Source organism: Aphis gossypii, chromosome 3 (assembly GCF_020184175.1).
Source record: "Aphis gossypii isolate Hap1 chromosome 3, ASM2018417v2, whole genome shotgun sequence".
Taxonomy (NCBI): domain Eukaryota; kingdom Metazoa; phylum Arthropoda; class Insecta; order Hemiptera; family Aphididae; genus Aphis; species Aphis gossypii.
The window spans coordinates 20,887,201-20,905,884 of record NC_065532.1 but is presented as its reverse complement, the minus strand read 5'-3'; the positions used below and the strand labels follow the sequence as shown (position 1 = coordinate 20,905,884).

At 28.4% G+C, this 18,684-nt stretch overlaps 1 protein-coding gene and 1 long non-coding RNA gene across 2 annotated transcripts; one reads left to right on the top strand and one right to left on the bottom strand.

Annotated features, from left to right (window-relative positions):
• Positions 1–563: 563 nt before the first annotated feature.
• LOC114132067 (molybdenum cofactor sulfurase 3) lies at positions 564–18,543 on the bottom strand. The gene is made up of 13 exons (XM_027997451.2): positions 18,406–18,543; positions 16,655–16,811; positions 13,776–13,924; positions 9,888–10,188; positions 9,350–9,601; positions 7,967–8,243; positions 4,605–4,726; positions 4,344–4,526; positions 3,676–3,908; positions 2,632–2,838; positions 1,401–1,510; positions 1,212–1,328; positions 564–1,113 (listed from the first exon to the last, which is right to left on the bottom strand). The coding sequence occupies exons 1-13, from the start codon at positions 18,461–18,463 to the stop codon at positions 913–915; spliced, it is 2,367 nt and encodes a 788-aa protein (XP_027853252.1). The 5' UTR covers positions 18,464–18,543; the 3' UTR covers positions 564–912.
• LOC126551516 (uncharacterized) lies at positions 1,505–2,811 on the top strand. The gene is made up of 2 exons (XR_007605446.1): positions 1,505–2,303; positions 2,378–2,811. It is a non-coding gene; the product is annotated as an uncharacterized LOC126551516 (long non-coding RNA).
• Positions 18,544–18,684: the final 141 nt, after the last annotated feature.

The window sequence follows — 18,684 nt, the reverse complement described above, 5'->3', positions numbered from 1 at the left end:
GTTTTAGATACGTGTTTTTATGTACCTATCCGTGGTTTATTATTTGTATATTTTTTTTGCGTACAAAAAATAATTACCTTGCTCCTATAAAACTATAAAACACTCATTTATGCATCTTATCAATAATACACCGTGATAAGAAATATTATTGTATTGCGAGTGGCTCAATTATAACATTTAAACAATATTCCAATAAATTGTACAGACTTGTATAAATTACACACTCATTTCAACACCACACACTTTTTGGTAGCTAATATTTAAAAGATGTTATCATACTATAATGTGACATTGTATGAAATCAATTTTAAAATTTGTAGATGTACAAAATAAAATTCAATTCGCTGTCATACAAACACGATTTTGAAAATGTTCGTACCAACTCGAGAATTGACTGGGAAAGGAACTTACGTACCTATTTGCGAAGTAGGTAGACTTTTTGTAGAAATTACAAAAAGTTAAATAATTTATACATCTGTCGAATAGGTTTTTTTCTTAAAATACCTAAGTATTAATTTGTTTCTGAAATGGTTTATATTCTGTATTTATAAAAAAATATATAATTGTTAATAATTCATTGGTAATATATATTTAGTTATTATAACATGACATAAAAGTATATTAATTTTATTATTCTTAATTTTTAAGTGGAAGAAAATAGATTCGGTCAATTCGCGTGTGCTCGAAATTAAATATAATTAAGGTACTTAAAAATCCTGATATCTTTATGTTCCGAGGCTCACAATAATTATAATAATGAATTATTATATTCATAAAAAACAATGCTTTTATTCCCTTATAATGATTTAGGTAGGTACGCGATTGTCGTCTTATAAGTTAATTTTATTAGACGTGTACCTACGCATAAATAATAAATCATAATAACATTGTAAGTTTACTTATCCTAACAAATCATATATTTTTTTTGATGACCATGCACTGTTGTCCAACTCGCATTTTACATTTTTGCGTATCTTCTCGATTCAAATAGATTCCGAAAACGTTTTTATTTTCAAACTTGTTTTGGCCTAATATGGACAGTGGTTTATAAATGCTCTCCGATGTGTCCTGATCGATATTCACCATTTTGCACCTTTCGCAAGGCGAATCGTACTATGAACATATAATTTAGTGTAGCGTTATTTTATGACACTTCACACTGCAACTGCAGTTGAAATAAAAATATAATATAGATGAATTGTCTGTCATACTTTAAGTTTGATACCACCGATGTCCAATTCTCCCCAAGATAATTCAGCATGGGCTGGCAGATCGTTGCCAGAAATCAATAAGTTACCTCGAAATCGAAATAGTAAGTTATCTTCATCCTGTAATGATGATGCGATATGTTACAGTCGTTAGTAATTTATTATTAACAACAATAATGAAATATATTTTACTATTTCCGTTATATCGTTTTCCATTTCTTGCTGTAACCATTTGATCGTCGGTTGTGTGAACAACAGATACTGGCATGCGTTATTACCCATTACCTTTGAATCTATCCTTCCTAAAGTCCATACAATTAAAATTAGATAGTATCTTCCTAGGCACGTGGTGTATAGCAAGAAGTTGTAACAATTCTACACTATTCCTATTGGTACGATTGTTTAATGTATCATTAAATGATCTATAAAGTATAAATTTGATTTCCAACCTAATCTGTAGAGTGCAAACGACTGGGTTTTCAGTTAGGTACTTAAAAGTTAGTTTTATAATCGAATTGTTTTGAAATAATTTGGCACCTGTTAGATTATGGAATAACTATGCAGTTTTTAAAATAATAACATATTTCCTGTATAATAATAATTAATAGGTACTTATTTGATAATTGCAGGCGTGGGTTTATGTGTTATTGTACGTAGGTATCTGTATACGCATTTAGTCGTCGCTTATTGGACTCACTTTGGGAAGAATAAAAGGATAAATAATATGTATATTATAATTAATATTATAAATATACAAATATATTGTATTTAGCTAGGTATTATAATAAATACTCATTGTTAAGCGTTTATAATTATTTATGTTGTCAATCATAAAGAAAAAATATGAAAATTGACAACACTATAACTATAAATAAATAAAATATATTTTTTTTCGAAAATAATGTTTTGTTATGACTTAAAATTTTATTAGAAATATATTTTTAAAATCTTAAATATTTTTAGATGTGTGGCAAGTCGAGAAAATAGTATTATCAGGTGAGGATAGAAATAAGTATCTATAAAATCGAAAAAATGGATAAAATGTGAAAATATATCGTTCAATATACATCGTTGACTATATTAATCAGCTGTGCAGTGAGTTAAATAAACGATTTTTTCATGTGTTATTAGTACCTGAACATGTGAACCTATACTATCCTATATTATAGTCGAGTCTGATTGGCGAATTAGTCCATTACCGAAGAGTTCAATAACTAATAAGCGGCGACTACATACTTTCTGTGTCACTATAATAGTATGTAACTATATACTTATAGAATGTAATAAAACTGGACCAAGAAATTATATCATGCAACGATAAAATTAATTGGCCTAGCCTATCATTATATTTTGTTTGACGTGTGTAATTATTGCGCTTAAATCGTTTATTAGTAAATGCAATTTGAGTGACTTATTAGCTTACCATACTGTTTTGGTGCCGTATGGCGGACAGTGCACCTTATGAGTCTCAACCCGGGCCGGTCGAGGTTCCAACTTAGCCATTCGGCTACTTCGTCACCACAGTCGATTCCTTCCAAGGACCCACCCCAACATATTTTGCCTTCCTTTTTCTTAGCGTCGGTTTGTTTCGTCTCCAGAGAAACTACCATCGGAACTTCATCTTTGTTTTCTTTAATACAAATAATGGAAGAAGAAATTTTAAAAATGTTAGTATTTTTTTTTTTTTTTTTGTTAAGGAAAATATTACACAAATAATATTTTAATCAATGGTTAGTATTTTGAAATTCTTACATCATTATTAAACTCGAAATACAAGTACAATCTGTTTCAAACATAAAATGTATGCATTTGTAGGTATTTTTTTTTAATACTCAAATACCAAAACTGGCAACCTATCTACTATATAGGTTCGGCGAATGGTGTTTGTATTTGTCAAGTTATATCAGATCATAGCTGGTACGCACCTATATTTTTTTTTATACACGTTAGCCAACGCCCGCAACAATTTACTCTTGGTTCTGGTTTTCTGGTAAATAACTTTATAAGTAATCATATATATTTGAAAGGATGTGTATATTTCGAAGTTAATTTAGCTTGTTTAAATTTTACATTTCAAAGAAAATCGATAATATTTGTTTGTTTACGTAGGTATTAGGTATATGGTTATACCTACATACAATGAAAAAGTTATAGGTCTTGTAATCGTATATAATTTTAGACCTGTATTGACTGTATTTTTTTCTTGGACCAAATTACTGTGTTAAAAATAATATGGTTATAGCTTACATTTAACGGATTTTAAGACGGGGTAAACCGCGGGGATTTAATTTTTCACGGGTGAATAAGCTGCCGTTTAAGATTAACTAGTGCGCATTATGATAATCGTGTTTTCACTGTGTCGTCAATTTTAAGAATTACATTGTAACAGTAAATCATTTTATACTTAGGGTACACGGACAAAATACTCCTAAGTGTAATCATTGTATCAAAGTCTGTTGAGATTCACCTGCGTACACGAGTGTCATGGTTCCGCTTTTTAAATCGAAATAAGGTTTCACCAGACAGAGTTTTGGCTCTTCCATTTGTGTCATACACACTCCCGAGCTACTGACCACCGCCCAGCTTCGGTCGTATTTAAACCCGTATGGTTCCAATTCCCATTCGTCCGTTTCGTATGCCCCGCAAGACTTGATCGGATAAACGAAAATCCTCGATACGCGCAAATCCATTTTATTGTACCTGTATATACATAGTTTGACAACGTTATATAATTATTGTACGATATATATAAATATAAAATATAAGTATTTGATCTGAGTAAAGTAACACGATTCAAGCAATGGTTTTCGAGGAGGAGGAGGAGGAGGAGGAGGAGGAGGAGGACGAACGTTGACTATCTGGACACTTTAAAATTTCAAACGTTTTAAACGTTAAGCGTTTAAAAAACGTCAAGTTAATCCTTATAGGTATGCCACGCATAATATAATATTGTATTGGTAAACCAAAAAACAATTTTCGGACATTAAGGTGGAGTCGGATCACACGTTAGGCACATCAGTGATAGACGAATATAAATACCACTGAACACCGCGAAATACAAAAATACGGGATTTTTGCACTCAGCAGCGTTCGATTCGATTCCAATTAATTATCAATAGCCATATAATATATTACTCTTCAATTGAGATCTGTGGTCGGTCGATGGGTGCCATTGAATTGTTTTGCCAAAATTGTTCGACGAGTGTATTGTAAAGTGTATCTGCGTCTGATTCGCTAGACGAATATCCAAACGAGACCCGAACAGATCCTGTCGGCCGGTTGTCAATAAGATCAATGTGATCGCCGCAAACGTGACCTCTGTAATGATATTAATATTGTCTACTGCGGTAATAATATTGCGTTATTACTATCAGTTGCGGGTATAGAGGTACTCACATCACCTCTTGGTTTCGTCTCAACTCCTGGTCTGTATGGCCCAAATGCGCTTGACACGCCCCGGGGTTGCAAAAACAACCTACTCGGAGTACTATACCGTAGTTATTGGCTAAGTTTTTCACCTGAAAACGACAACGATTTGAATATAATATATATTATGATGTACCTATAAAACAAAACGCGTCATTGCGAATATATAGTTAATAGTTAGGTACTTGAGAGGATAGCCTCCCCTCTAGAAAAATAGACATAAGTTATAACTACCTACGATAATGAAATAAAACTATAATTTCAGTCGATTAATATTTGGGGTGTCGAGTGGGTGCTCTAAGACGCGTCAAGAGCTCTATGAAAAAGATTATCCTCTCCACCTCCATCTCACTTATCGAGCTTTAAATGCGCCAATGTCGTGAATATACATCTTGGATGAAATACGATTATAATACACAATAATAATACGCATTATAATATTTGTACATAATCACACATCAAATATCTTTCACACAAAGAGCACTTAGGTATATTACAGTCATTATAATAATTGCCAATATTCAAAACTAACTGTGTTAACTTAATCCTAGAATATTGTGTTAACAATATAATATGATCACCGATATCATATAATTACATACCTACCTACTCATATGAAAATGTAATAAATTATGATCAACACTCAACATATCTAAGTCTAAATATATAAGCTAACTCGTTATTCATTTAAATATTAAAATGCATATTATATAGGGTATAAAAACATATATTATTAAATAATAATCGAACAACTATACGTTACACTGATTTATTTAATCAATTTTTGTAATATAATAATTGAGGTGTGGTAATAAATTGGAATTTCACTGCGCAAAGTAGTTTTTATTGTTTTGATAAATTTCTTTCCAATTAAAATACAGACAATACAGTAAATATTATAAAACGGTTATATGTTTATTTATTCAAATATAGCGAAAGCCTATAATTTATATTACCTATGTCATTAATCATTAGTATTATTGTTCACAATATTTTCAGATGTATTCAAAAACAATAGATGACTAGGTATTAATTATCGTACTCGACGTACTCAAATGAAAACAAATTTACTAATTTAAAATTAGTTAGGTGTAGCATTTTCTACAGTTGTAGTTATTCACTTAGGTAAAGTAAAAAGGTAAATTGGACGTTTTAATTATAATAAACTTTTGCTTTATTATAACCTAATAGTAGGTATTCGTTATGATATGTTATTGAGAAATATTTAACAATTTAAGAATAAACATAAACTTCATGTAGATACACTTAAGTTAATAGCACTCATACAAATAAAAATACGTTTAATGTTAATAATTATAAAATAGTTACATTAGTAAAAATGAAAACAAATTAATAATCAATAAAAATTTACACTGTTACATAATAAATATTTAAAAAAATTTCATAATAAACTACCTACTTGGTACTAACAAAAAAAAAAATGTAAATTCAATAAATAAATATTTTGATAAAGATTAAATAGACATGTGTCGTGTTAAACTTACCAATATTGCAAGTAATAGATGTTTAAGTTGAAGTATTTTGTATCGAGCGTATACAGCATTTACTACCTAATCATTTCAAACAACGCACGTTTAGTATAGGACACTTCGTTATTATTCTTATCTGGTGTAAATAAGTGGGATTGAAGCGATTGAAAAATATTTTTGTATACAGAGAGATTGTTTTTACATGTATTAGTGAACTACCTAATGCACCTAATAAAATGATATTAATTTAAATAATTTTGTATTTTTACAGTTTTAGAATCATTTATTATAAAATTTTACTTATTACTGAATTTAAATTATCGCTCTCGTTTTGTTTTTTGGTCTGGACAGAGTTTTACATATTATTTAGGTAGGTATCTAACTATATTTACATACTTTCATACTATATCTATTATGATGTTTAAAATTGTTGCTTATAGTTAAATAAACAACAATACAATTTTCAAATTGGTTGTACAAAAAGATAAAATAGATGTAATATCGTACCTAGTATTTATTATACTTGAACCATTTTTATAAATTATACAATTGTATAAATGTCAATGTATTAATATTGATTGGATACTTGACATTTTCAAAGCATTATAACTTCCAAATTTATTATCTTTAGTTTGAACATTTTAATAATTAAGAAACTACTCATTCAAATTTTGAGTTAGGTAAAACAAATTTTTCAAAATAATTATCCATTTAATTATTTATAGCATGTATATTGTATATTATACTACATAGTTCACATAGGTAATATTCATCGAGTATCGCAAAAAATCACAAGAATTCAAAAATAAGCTCTTTAAGTACATTATTTGGAAATTTTGTAAATCAGATTCTGAATAACTGTAAGCTACACGTTTTGCTCGGTGAATCGCTCTGTACATGTTTTGGGAAATAAAAACATAATAATATATATTATATTATACGATTTAGATACAGAGTAAGTATATTAATTTTATCTTTATATTATTATTTATTTACAGTTCAATTAATGCATTGTTGATAACTGATTAATTATTTGGTGGACAACGTGTTATCGTTTTTAATTTAATAGGCACCTACCTATATTAAGTATAAATACAGTGCAGTGTGTAGCAAAAATATTTCTTTAATTTAAATATCTGTATAGTGCATTTACTGTAAAATGTATGACGTATAGAATTGCTATAAATTGCAAAAATACGAGCAATCTTAATAAATTAATAAGTTAAAAAAACCATTTTCTTTTAAAAATACAGTTTTATGACCTCTTTTGGATCACAGTTAGCTGCCACTGACGAAGTGACCGTCGGTATTTACAAAAACAATAAGTGTGGAAATATTGTACTGTCAAATTGATGTCTACCGTGCGACCATAAGATGTCATAATGATATTGAACATCTATTTTAATATTTTATTAACTCATATTTTGTAATTTACCACAGTTTTGTTTGGCAATTTGTCCGATAAATAATAAATTTATAAGTCTTTAAATTCTCAATAACCACAGCCGATAAACTCAAATCGCATAATATATTTTTTTAAAAAAATCCAATACGTACAGAAATATTATATTAGAAATTATATAATGATAAATATTAGTGTCATTGTGCGCTTATAGATCGTATATTATGGACTTTAGATCAGTGGTTCTTAACCGGGGTGACACGGAATATTAACGGGAAAAGGAAAATGAAATTTCCCATTAAATTTATACAAATCATTATTATTTTTGCTCTTATTTTATTTTACTCGCCAATTTAATGTTTAAAGTGTCTACGAAAATCGACAGATCGGTGTCGTCGAGAAATCGCGTCCAAAATTTCACGGCGTTTTCGTATACTGACCTCGTTGTAGCCGACGTATTGGCCGTTGGCTCTGAGCACGTTGAAGTTCACGACGCCGCCCTGCGTGCTCTCGCACCGGTACTCCGTGTCCGCGTACATCCGGAACACCGGCGATCCATTTCCGTGCCGCGCCCCGGACATCTGGTCGTACAGGTACGCGGCCAGCCCGAATGTCCGGCAGGCCACCGCTCGCATAGGACCGGCCAGCGCGCGCAAAGTGTCAAGTCCGTGGCCAACGGCCACTACTGACAAGAAGTCGACCGTACCGTCTTCGAACCTGCAACAGATAATATAGTGTATGTGTAAGTACACGTAAAAGTATGAAGTCGTGTGAATCTTATATTCGGCATTGAAAAATAAACAATGTTAATTAATAATCTGAGGATCGATTGCGATTTTGAGTATACCGAATAATACACAGGTGCTATAATGACTGTAATGTTTAAGGGACTAATAGTAAAAAACTTAAAACGATCTCTATTCGAAAAAAAAATAATAAATTGTACCCATCATCTGTCCATTATATTTTGAATAAAAGAAAATGTAAGTATTATGTGTATGTGTATGTGTGTGCGTGTACCTGCCGTTATAATACTTTAAACACTGATTAGAATGTAAGGATTTATTTCCGTGGTAAATACTAAATACGTATATACGTAGGTTATGATACAATATAATATAATACCGTGTACTCGCTAGTGTCATTATATTTTATAGGTACTTACTATAAACGTACAAATATATTTATCCGTGAAAGGATGAACCGTCATAATAATTATATTTATCAATATATCTACTGTATAAAATAAAAGGACTAGAACGGATGACTCTTATACAAATCCAAAGTTTTCGATCGATTTTAAAAAAATATTCTTCAATCCGTCCGTAGTGGTAGTGTCATAGGCAATTTTTTATTACTTGTATTTTACTACTTTACAACACATAAAAATATATTGACTATAGTTGAATTTGATTCACGAAAACATATCGTTTTTTATTTATATATATATATTGCTGCCATCGGTTGCCGGAAATAAAATATTTTTTTATGATTGTATACAGCTATTTAGACCTATATTTTATATTTGACCAAAATAATTCAAATATATTTGTGATAAAAATCTGTGCAGTTTAAATTTAACGAAGTTTAAGGAGGATTAAATTCACCAGGATTTAATTTATCGCTGTCAACGTGTTATATTATGACGAGCAAGTAACTAATTAAAGTATCTATACTTATAAACATATGAGAAATAATGAACAAGTAAATTAGTCGAGTAAATTTTTATATACCTACGAGTATGACATAAATATTTAATACAATATAATTATAATAAAATCATTATACTTTTAAATAAGTTTTAACAGAATAAAGAATCTTACTTCTCATGGAATTTTTTTTTAAACACGTGATGTCGATTTCGTGCAAGGACTACTTCAACCGTACCGCCGCCAAAATATTTTTTCCTGCGGAGTACCGCCACTCCTGTTTTATTACGGACCAACAGCGCCCCTAGACCGGTTGGATAACCGAACATTTTGTAAAACGACACAGCTATGAAGTCGGGCTTGTATTTTCCCAAGTCCAGATGGTTACAGGGCACGTAAGCGGAAGCGTCTAGAACAGTGTACCATCTGCACAATGATTAAATTACCATCTTGAACGGTTACCCATATTATAATGTAATATAATCAGTGGCCGAAGTCAACAAAATTATAATAAAATACAAAGACGATCAGATCATCAAAACAAGTAGTAAAATATCTATATTGTACAATATGGTAGGTACAGGTAACGATTTAAAATTGTTAAATTCATTTTACAATGGACTAAACAGTAAATATAATTTAAATCTCGAACTTTATGTCTAAAAATAGAAGATAGTAATAATACGCGTGTTAAAATATTATTATTTATTACCTGGACTTGACGCGATTTCCAGTGTACAGGTCAAGCGCTCCATTCCGGCACGTTTCGATCCATTTCAAAGGATACTTCGTACCGGAAAAATTGGATTGAGCGGGATAAGCGAACAACGAATTTCTAGAACTCGTCGAACGAAAACTGTCCGCAGACGGCATATTGTCCAAAGCCTCGTGAGCTTCGTCTCGAGTAAGACACAGTAGATTTTCCGTCGGCATCAACTCTCTCATGCCCAACACTGAAGTGTGATTGTCTTGCGTGTACGCAAAGGTACCTCCCCGAGACCGGTAAATTGCATCTGCAGCAGCACAGTTGATAGAATGATGGCAAGAGGGTTTTTTTTTATAAACGAAAACAAGTAAATGCCATTCGTAAAACAATATTATTATTAGACATTCAATTTTTTTATCGTTTCGATCATTGTAATAATTTCAATTGTAGGTAGGTATACATGAATAATTCCAACTACGGGCAACGAGTTAGATAGGTATGTCTGCGTTTAATTGCAATAGTATAAGTCGGCCGTGTAAAAGTTTAAAGCCGATTTATAAATTTAATTCACTCAAAAAAAAAAAAAAAACTATTCATCAACCGTTTTATAACACATACATAATATGTGAAATTATGCAAAATAAACTCAATAAAATTAATTCATTATTATTTTTTAACTAGGTACCTAGTTTAAAAGTTATCAATAAACAACACGCATAAAATAATAGAAAAAATGTATCGGTATACTAACCCCTCTAAGTAACATTTATTTGAATCATGTTTGTATAAAAAAAATCGTTTAATTGAGTACAATTTTTATATAAAATACAATACAATAATATTAATACGGTACTAGCTACAATAAATCCATATTATATTTTATTTCCCCAATCACGCGATGAAAAAGCAACTATATGCACCTATCAACTTATAAAATATGCAAACATTTCATATTTTTTCAAATAAAAAAATAAAAAAAATTGCCTACCTATTAGTTATTTTGAATTTAGAATGAAATTAATCGATATGAAAAATATCATTGAATTCACATCGCGGGTGATCACATAATTATTTTTAGTTTTATCGTATTATACCTATATAATATATATTTCAATAAATCTTCATAAAACTTTTGAGTTTAGTGTGTAATGATAGCCACTTTTCATAACTGAGTAATCAAGGTGTATTTATAAATAAATACATACACTATATTATTATATAATACAGTCGTTCATTATGATTATCCATGGTCATATTGCGTATTGTTATGTCTTGGTCTTTATCTAAAATAAACAATTGAACCCATCTAACTGCACCAATCGTTCATCGAGCTCTTGCACACGATGACAATCTCCCCATGTGGGCCTTTGGAAGCGGTCATACGTTAAGGGTTAAATAACATATTTTATCATAAAATAGTATTGTTGTGTTATAAATAATAAAAGTGTTGTCTTAATATTAATAATATATATTATTCGTGTCTTTGATTAATATTGAATCTATCTCTTATTGCTGCATTCATCGAATACCTGACAAGCCAGACTTGACAATTAAAATAAGGGTAAGTTAATTTACTATAAAATAAAATCCTCATATTATGCATATGTGCGTAATCGTGTGTATACACACACACATATATATATATATATATATATATATATATATATGTATAAGAGGGTAGTAATTTAGATCGTATGCGCAATATATTATATGAACGGTAGATCACATATATATAAGTGAAAATATGGTAAATACATATATATTGCACGAGCGTGTCTATTTCGCTTTTCTTCAAGTGTTAATGATAAGGCTTTTTTTTTAATGTACATAATCTAACGTTTTCGTAATAATTTAAATGTAAGTACATACTATATATCTATGTGTCAAATATATACAATAATATTATTATTATGTATTTATACGTGATTTTGGCGATATGGTGGTTTTTGGATATCACTTTGCCACGTCACATTTATATTAGACTTGAATCAAATTACATTAACGTTATTACGTAATATTATGACTTGATATTAAACTTGGGAATTTATACAATGGAGAAAGAGTGAGAGAGAGAGAGATCGACGTCTCATTCCGTTGATATATCCTGTCCAAAATGCGAAGCGTTTAATTCTTGTGTATATTAAATCACTTTCAAACAATTGATTGCACGTCGAGACGCGTAAACGCATTGCTAGCACATTATACGACACTATTATAATATTACAATAACTAGTCGGTATACTATTATATAATGCGTCACTGCAGATGTCTCATTGTGAAGGCACGATGATAATTCGCTCCGTATTTGAGACGTTTTCATTTGACATTTCGACATTTATTCAAATAACAATAATCGCCGGTATAATAATATTAAAAGACATTATATTCGTTATGAATAGAATTAATTTTTTATGGTTTTTTAAAAATTAAAATATTATCACTTGCTTGCTTCAGAAAATCTATACGCAAATTGTTCTAATCAATCAAAATTATATTCGTATTACTAATTTATGAGATTAGTCACATTTGCTTATTATTTTTTTTGCCGAATGAAAACAATATCATATTGTATATTTTTGCACGGCTTTAGGTTTTTATTAATTTGAAGGGCATGAAATTATTTTTTGATTTCATGATAAATACCATTTTAGATTTTGAACGTAGTGATGAATGTATTGATTTAACAATGATGTGTGTTTTTTTTTTGTGTGTGCACCATAATTTAATTAAGTTTTTCGTCAAATGGTTTGCAACAATTTGAAGTTCGTTCTGAAAGAGATGAAAATTCTGCCTGGGCTTTCGATGAAAGATCAAAGTCATCAATTATACTTTTTATTTGTACGTGAACCAATTTAAACAGTTGTATGAAAAGTAATTTTTATCAGAAAACAACATTTTATTATGATTCAGAAACCTTTTGCGTATTTTCTGATCTATAGTTAGAAGCATCTGCTACATGTTTTTCGTGGACAACAGAAAAAAAAGTATAAATAATACACTTTAAAAACGACCTTGAAATCTTTTTCGTACAGGTCGATTGAACTACGAAGTAATAATTTGTAAAAAATTTGAATATTTAAGACAAAGTTTCTTATAAGTTGTTCTTATTGTAGTTTAAAAAACGTTAGCCAAAGTTTTTTTTTAAGTGTTTAAAGTTTAAATTTTTACGAAATATATCAAATTTGTCATAATTTGCAAGTTATTTTGTAGTTGAAAATTCATAAAATTTTTTTGTATTTATATCTAAGGTTAAAAAATACAACACTTAGTTTTTCACAAGTAGCTAAGAGTTGAAAATGTAATACAAGATTTATCATAAGTTTGGTTTACAATAATTATAAAAGAAGTTGAGCGTTGGCCGATTAAAACAATTTTACCTTAATAGGTTTAAATTTTTACGAAATCCAAAATTCACGCATAAAATAACGATTTACTATTAAATAATTTTAGATTTTTGTTTTAGCTAAAAATTACTAGTCGTAGAAACTTGAACATACACCAGTTGTTTAAATTGGAGTAAGATTTAATTTTAGGATGTTCAGAACATTAAAACATAAACCACCATTTTCACCATTCAATGGAAAATTAATATAATATCATAGGCTGACAAATCATCTGCGTTTATAATCGTTTTTCGTATAGAATGATAACTATTATTGGATTCAAATTTAACACATCCATCATAGGGACCTACTGTATGTCCGAGGTCACGAAGCATAGGAGCATAGGAACATAAGAGCATCACACATTTGATCACTCTTTTTGATTATGTTGTGCGTATATGACAAATACATTTTTTTTAAGAGAATCAAAGTTTGAAAACTACTTAATAATTATATATCTGAATCTTTATCGGTCGATGACTATTTTATATAGATCAGATTATGATCTCACCATTCTCACTTATTGCGTTTTTTGGTTCAGTGTCGTCGTCGTCTTCATCCCACTCAAAACATTCGGCTACGGTCTTCAAAGCTCCTGTGGCACCCGAAGTGAAAATTACGGTGTACTTTTCGGGTCTTGTATTAAAGTGTTCAAGGATCCTGGGAGGGGACGAGACAAAAAACAATCATGCAATTAATAACGTACTGCTAAACGATTATATTATAATATGATGTATATTATATGGTATGATTCACCTAGCATGCTTTATCCCCCCCTTTTTTAATTAAAAAATATACATTTATTTAAGTTCTGGTTTTTGGAATTTACAAATATACTTTCAGTTTTAGATCATATCTTAAAATTCTTAAGATTCTTTGTACTAATTAAAGAGTGTCTTTTGGAGATATAAATTTTAAACTTCTGGCCCCCCTCCCTTTATAATCTTTCTTTTTTATTAATGTAAAATGTAAATTAAGTGAATCATAATGTTATTGGTTGGATTTTAACTGAGAAGATAATTAATTAGTTGTAATTATTATAACTCTGTGGGTACGTATTTAAATTTTTTACGAGCGGATTAGTAGACTTATATTTTACAGGGTACTCTTCTCCAATCATCATTATTTTAAATAATTATATTTTATTAACTACGTTATAAAAATAATTCTATTTTTTTATTATACTTGTACATTGAAATTTTCAGAAAAATATTTTGCTTTGGAGTATGAAATTGATAATGTGTGATGTAATTCAAAAAAGTAAAATTTTTAACGATAACAATAAAAAAAATTGAAAAATATAAATGGTAAATAATATAATCAACAATTTTTTTCATAGCTCGTAGTTGCTAAATAGAAAAAAATTCAAGATTAATAAATTATTACCAAAACATTTTTGTTATTTTGACATAGCAAAGGATCTTATTTTAACTTTTAACACCAATTGCCTAACATATAGGTTTTCAGTTGAATTGTTTACACTGTACATTAAAATGTTTGTACTAAAATTTGGACATCAATATTGTTGTTTTTGTTTCAGATAATCTGAATTAATGACATCCCTATTTAGTATTTTCGTTTAATCCGTCTGATAAGTATTAAATAATTTCATCGATTTGTACTGAAAATCCGCTATGTAGTTTTAACTGACAATTATATTTTCTTAATTCTTTGATACTATTTACTATTAAGTAGAAAGTATATAATATAATATATTTTCTACTTAATATATATATTATTATTTAATATAAATACGGCTATATAATATTTATTATAATATGTAGAAATCGATTTTATATATATATTTATGTATAAATTGTAATTATAATAATTATTATTATAAGTAACACAATATTAGTTATACAGTTCTAAGTACACCAAAATTATTATTTGTTGAATTTGTATCAATTTCAGTAATTTTACTGAAATTATATTTTCAGATCGCTGAACGCCTAAATTATTAACAACTTTGTAAATTAAATGTAATTAAAAAGTTTGATTTTCACAGAAAACATTAATTATGAAATATTGAAATAAGTACTTAATTGAAATATACGCGCTCGAATTAAAATTTTAAAGATGTATTCAAAACAATTTCACTTCACTGAAAATATAACTATTATACCTAATAATATTAAAAACTAACGAAAACAAATTATTAATATCATCAGAAATTAGAGAATATTGATTATTTAATCAATTAGACTATTAGATAACATTATATTTTAATATCATGTCAATAATAATTTTCATAACATTCATTTTTAACATTAATTTCTGGATGACATACAGTTTTAAAGTAATGACAGTGCCGTATTGTGTACTTACATTGATTTTAAGTACCTATTATATTTTCTTATGTATATTATAATTATGTATTACATAACAATATAAAATGTGCCTACCAATAGTTAGGTAGTAACAATTGGTTTTACAAAAACGTATACGGTGTATGCTTATAACTTTATAGCTTTTATAGCTGGCTAAGAATGTGACACACAATAATACTATAATACTGTATAGGTACATCTTGATTTACAATCATTTAAGAAACGCGCAACATTTAAAACCGATTTCGTACATTATATTTGTTTACGACTTGTATACATCTATAGAAATAAATTTTAAACCGATTTAAAATTATTATTATAAAGAAATTAATTAATAGTGGTTTAGGATTATAGTGTGCAGTTGTGTGTAAGTAAAGTGTACGCGCCACTTTATTGTTGACAAACGAATTTTACGAAATACAAAGTATACTCCAACAGCTTTGTCCAACTATCATTTGTCTCTAGTGCGATGTATACTATTTTGTCAGCGCCACAAGTTTATGTATAGCTAACCAAAGTTCATACGGCTGATGACTTGTAATAATTCTGGTGTAATAATAAATGACATCGTTACCGAACAATATCCCTTTGTCATTTAAACGTTGAAATTAGATTATTTTGAAAATAATTTATCAACTAATGCACTCACTACCTCGGCTGAGAAATGAAAACGTTGTTTAAGTCTTAAAGTTACTTATTATATGACGCGTAAAATAAGTACCTAAATGACGAGCTTCGGTTTCTAATAACTATAATAGTGTATTATATTATGCTCTATTATCGTTTTACGACGTTCGTATTTCAAACCACCTACCAACCAACCCACTATATTATACTGTACATAAAGCTATGGCATAAAATATGACAAATGTATTAAATAAATGGTTTTTGTACAGGGCTCAGTATTATACGTGAAACCAAAAGACGGACGGTTGAACGTAAGTCTTCGGTTGTTTGTATTTTTAGAGTTAAATTTTCATTTTATTTCTACGGATAAAATCGTATTATTTTATGTGAATGTAAAACTACATAATATTATTCTTAATGGTTTTATACGTACTTAAATCGAATATTATTTATGAGTTTTTCACAAGCTGCCGACGGATCACCGGTCGAATGAGGATTTCCGTACAAGTGTGTTTTCAGATCTTTCATCACGTTGTTTATTTGACTGTCAGCGTACAGTGCTGAACCCGTGTGGTCCAGATAACAAATTCCTTAAAAACATGATTGTAGTATAACACCAAAAAGCTTTGTTCAAAATAATATAGTATTCGCTTAAATATTTACAAAACCATAATTGTATTATTGTTGTATGAAATATCTGTTTTTAATTAACGTAATTTATACCATTTAGATTCAGCCCATTTAGGATTTCAGAATAAATAATATTTAATTTGCAAATATTTTCAAGCAATAAGTAAGCGTACTCAAAACTATTATGGTATAATTTTAATGTATATTACTATATATTATCTGCATTATTCGATTTAATCTAGGAAATATAAAATGTATTTCGATATAATAAATGAAGATACTTTGCATGAGAAAATTAGTTTATGTGCACTACAACCAGATTTTCAATATGAAAATAAAATAATATATGAAATTAAATAAAATTAAAAATAGAACAGTTCAACAGTTGGCGTTACTGCAGGTATATTTCATTACTCAATTTTCTGGAGAAATTTTAATTGAGCTGGTAGCATAATACTAAAATATATTAAAATCTATGTTTTAGAACATTAGAATATCGATCAGAAAGAGAGGGGTTTTCCATTTGTAAAAAATAGAAGTTTTCATTGCTACAGAATAATTCTTCAGAAAAAAAAATTACAATTTCAAGAATTTACAAGTAGGTATGGTTTTTAAGTGTATTTTAAAATTCCAAAATTTAGAATTGGAATAAATTCATTAATTAATTTAAAATCTGGGGCGAGCATGATTGATGAATCACTTTTTATATAGGTTTGTAACATTAATGGTGTAATAATAATGTAAATAAATCAAAAGGGAATTATATGTTTTGCAGAAGGTATATTTCTTGTAATACTCCAAGGTTGAGTTTTACTACGCCTCATTATTAATATATAAAACCAATTTACAACAATTGTCTCAAACAAATAGTGATTGGATATAATAAAAATGCAATACAATTAATATTATTGTCGTAATTCATACATTAATATCTATATATAATATATATATATATATATATATACCTATATATATTGGAAATTGGATGTATATCATATCAAAATGTATTTTAATGAAAAAAAAATGTTATTCTTCTTATGGAAGAAATTGTATTTAAATTATAACTGTAGGTACGTACGTACTATGTCGATTAATAATTAATATAAAATTAATATAAATTCAATTTTGAATAATCATTAGTTATTCCATATGGCTATATTATAATTTATGTAGTCAAATTTTAATAATAAACTCATGCATTATTTTTTTCGAGTGAATTTAAATATTTAATTTTAAAGAGAAAATAAATTATAATTAGATATTAGTATTCTGCAAATGTTGTGTTTAATGACTATAAATATTGTTTTGAACAAATTTTTGATGAAAAAGTTAAAACTTAAGACTTCATTAACCAATGCAAAAAAGCAACTCGTTATTTTTTTGTAAACACAAACTTTAATTAAATTTGTATTTTTTTAACTTATGGAAATATATTCTTAAATATTAAACAAACAACTTAATGATAAATAAACAACAATTTAAGTTTGCTTAAGTACATGATTAATAATTATTAATAATTATAAAAATAATGTTTATTTAATTAAAATGGCTTACCTTTCAATCTGCTAAACTCGTTCTTTATTAGCTCTGATTCTTCAACTTTTGGAAACATTATTTTTGATACAAAGTAGAATACAGTTTAATTATTTTTTATTTTTTTATAACCAGCATTGATTTGTGATTACCTTTTTTATCTTTATTTCTTTATTTCCGTATTTATTATTATTAACATAGATATTACCAAGTAAAAAGAATTACATTAACCATCGTAATCGGGGAAATGCAATTAAACACAAGAATAGGTAAAATATTATGAACTTATCTCAATCAATA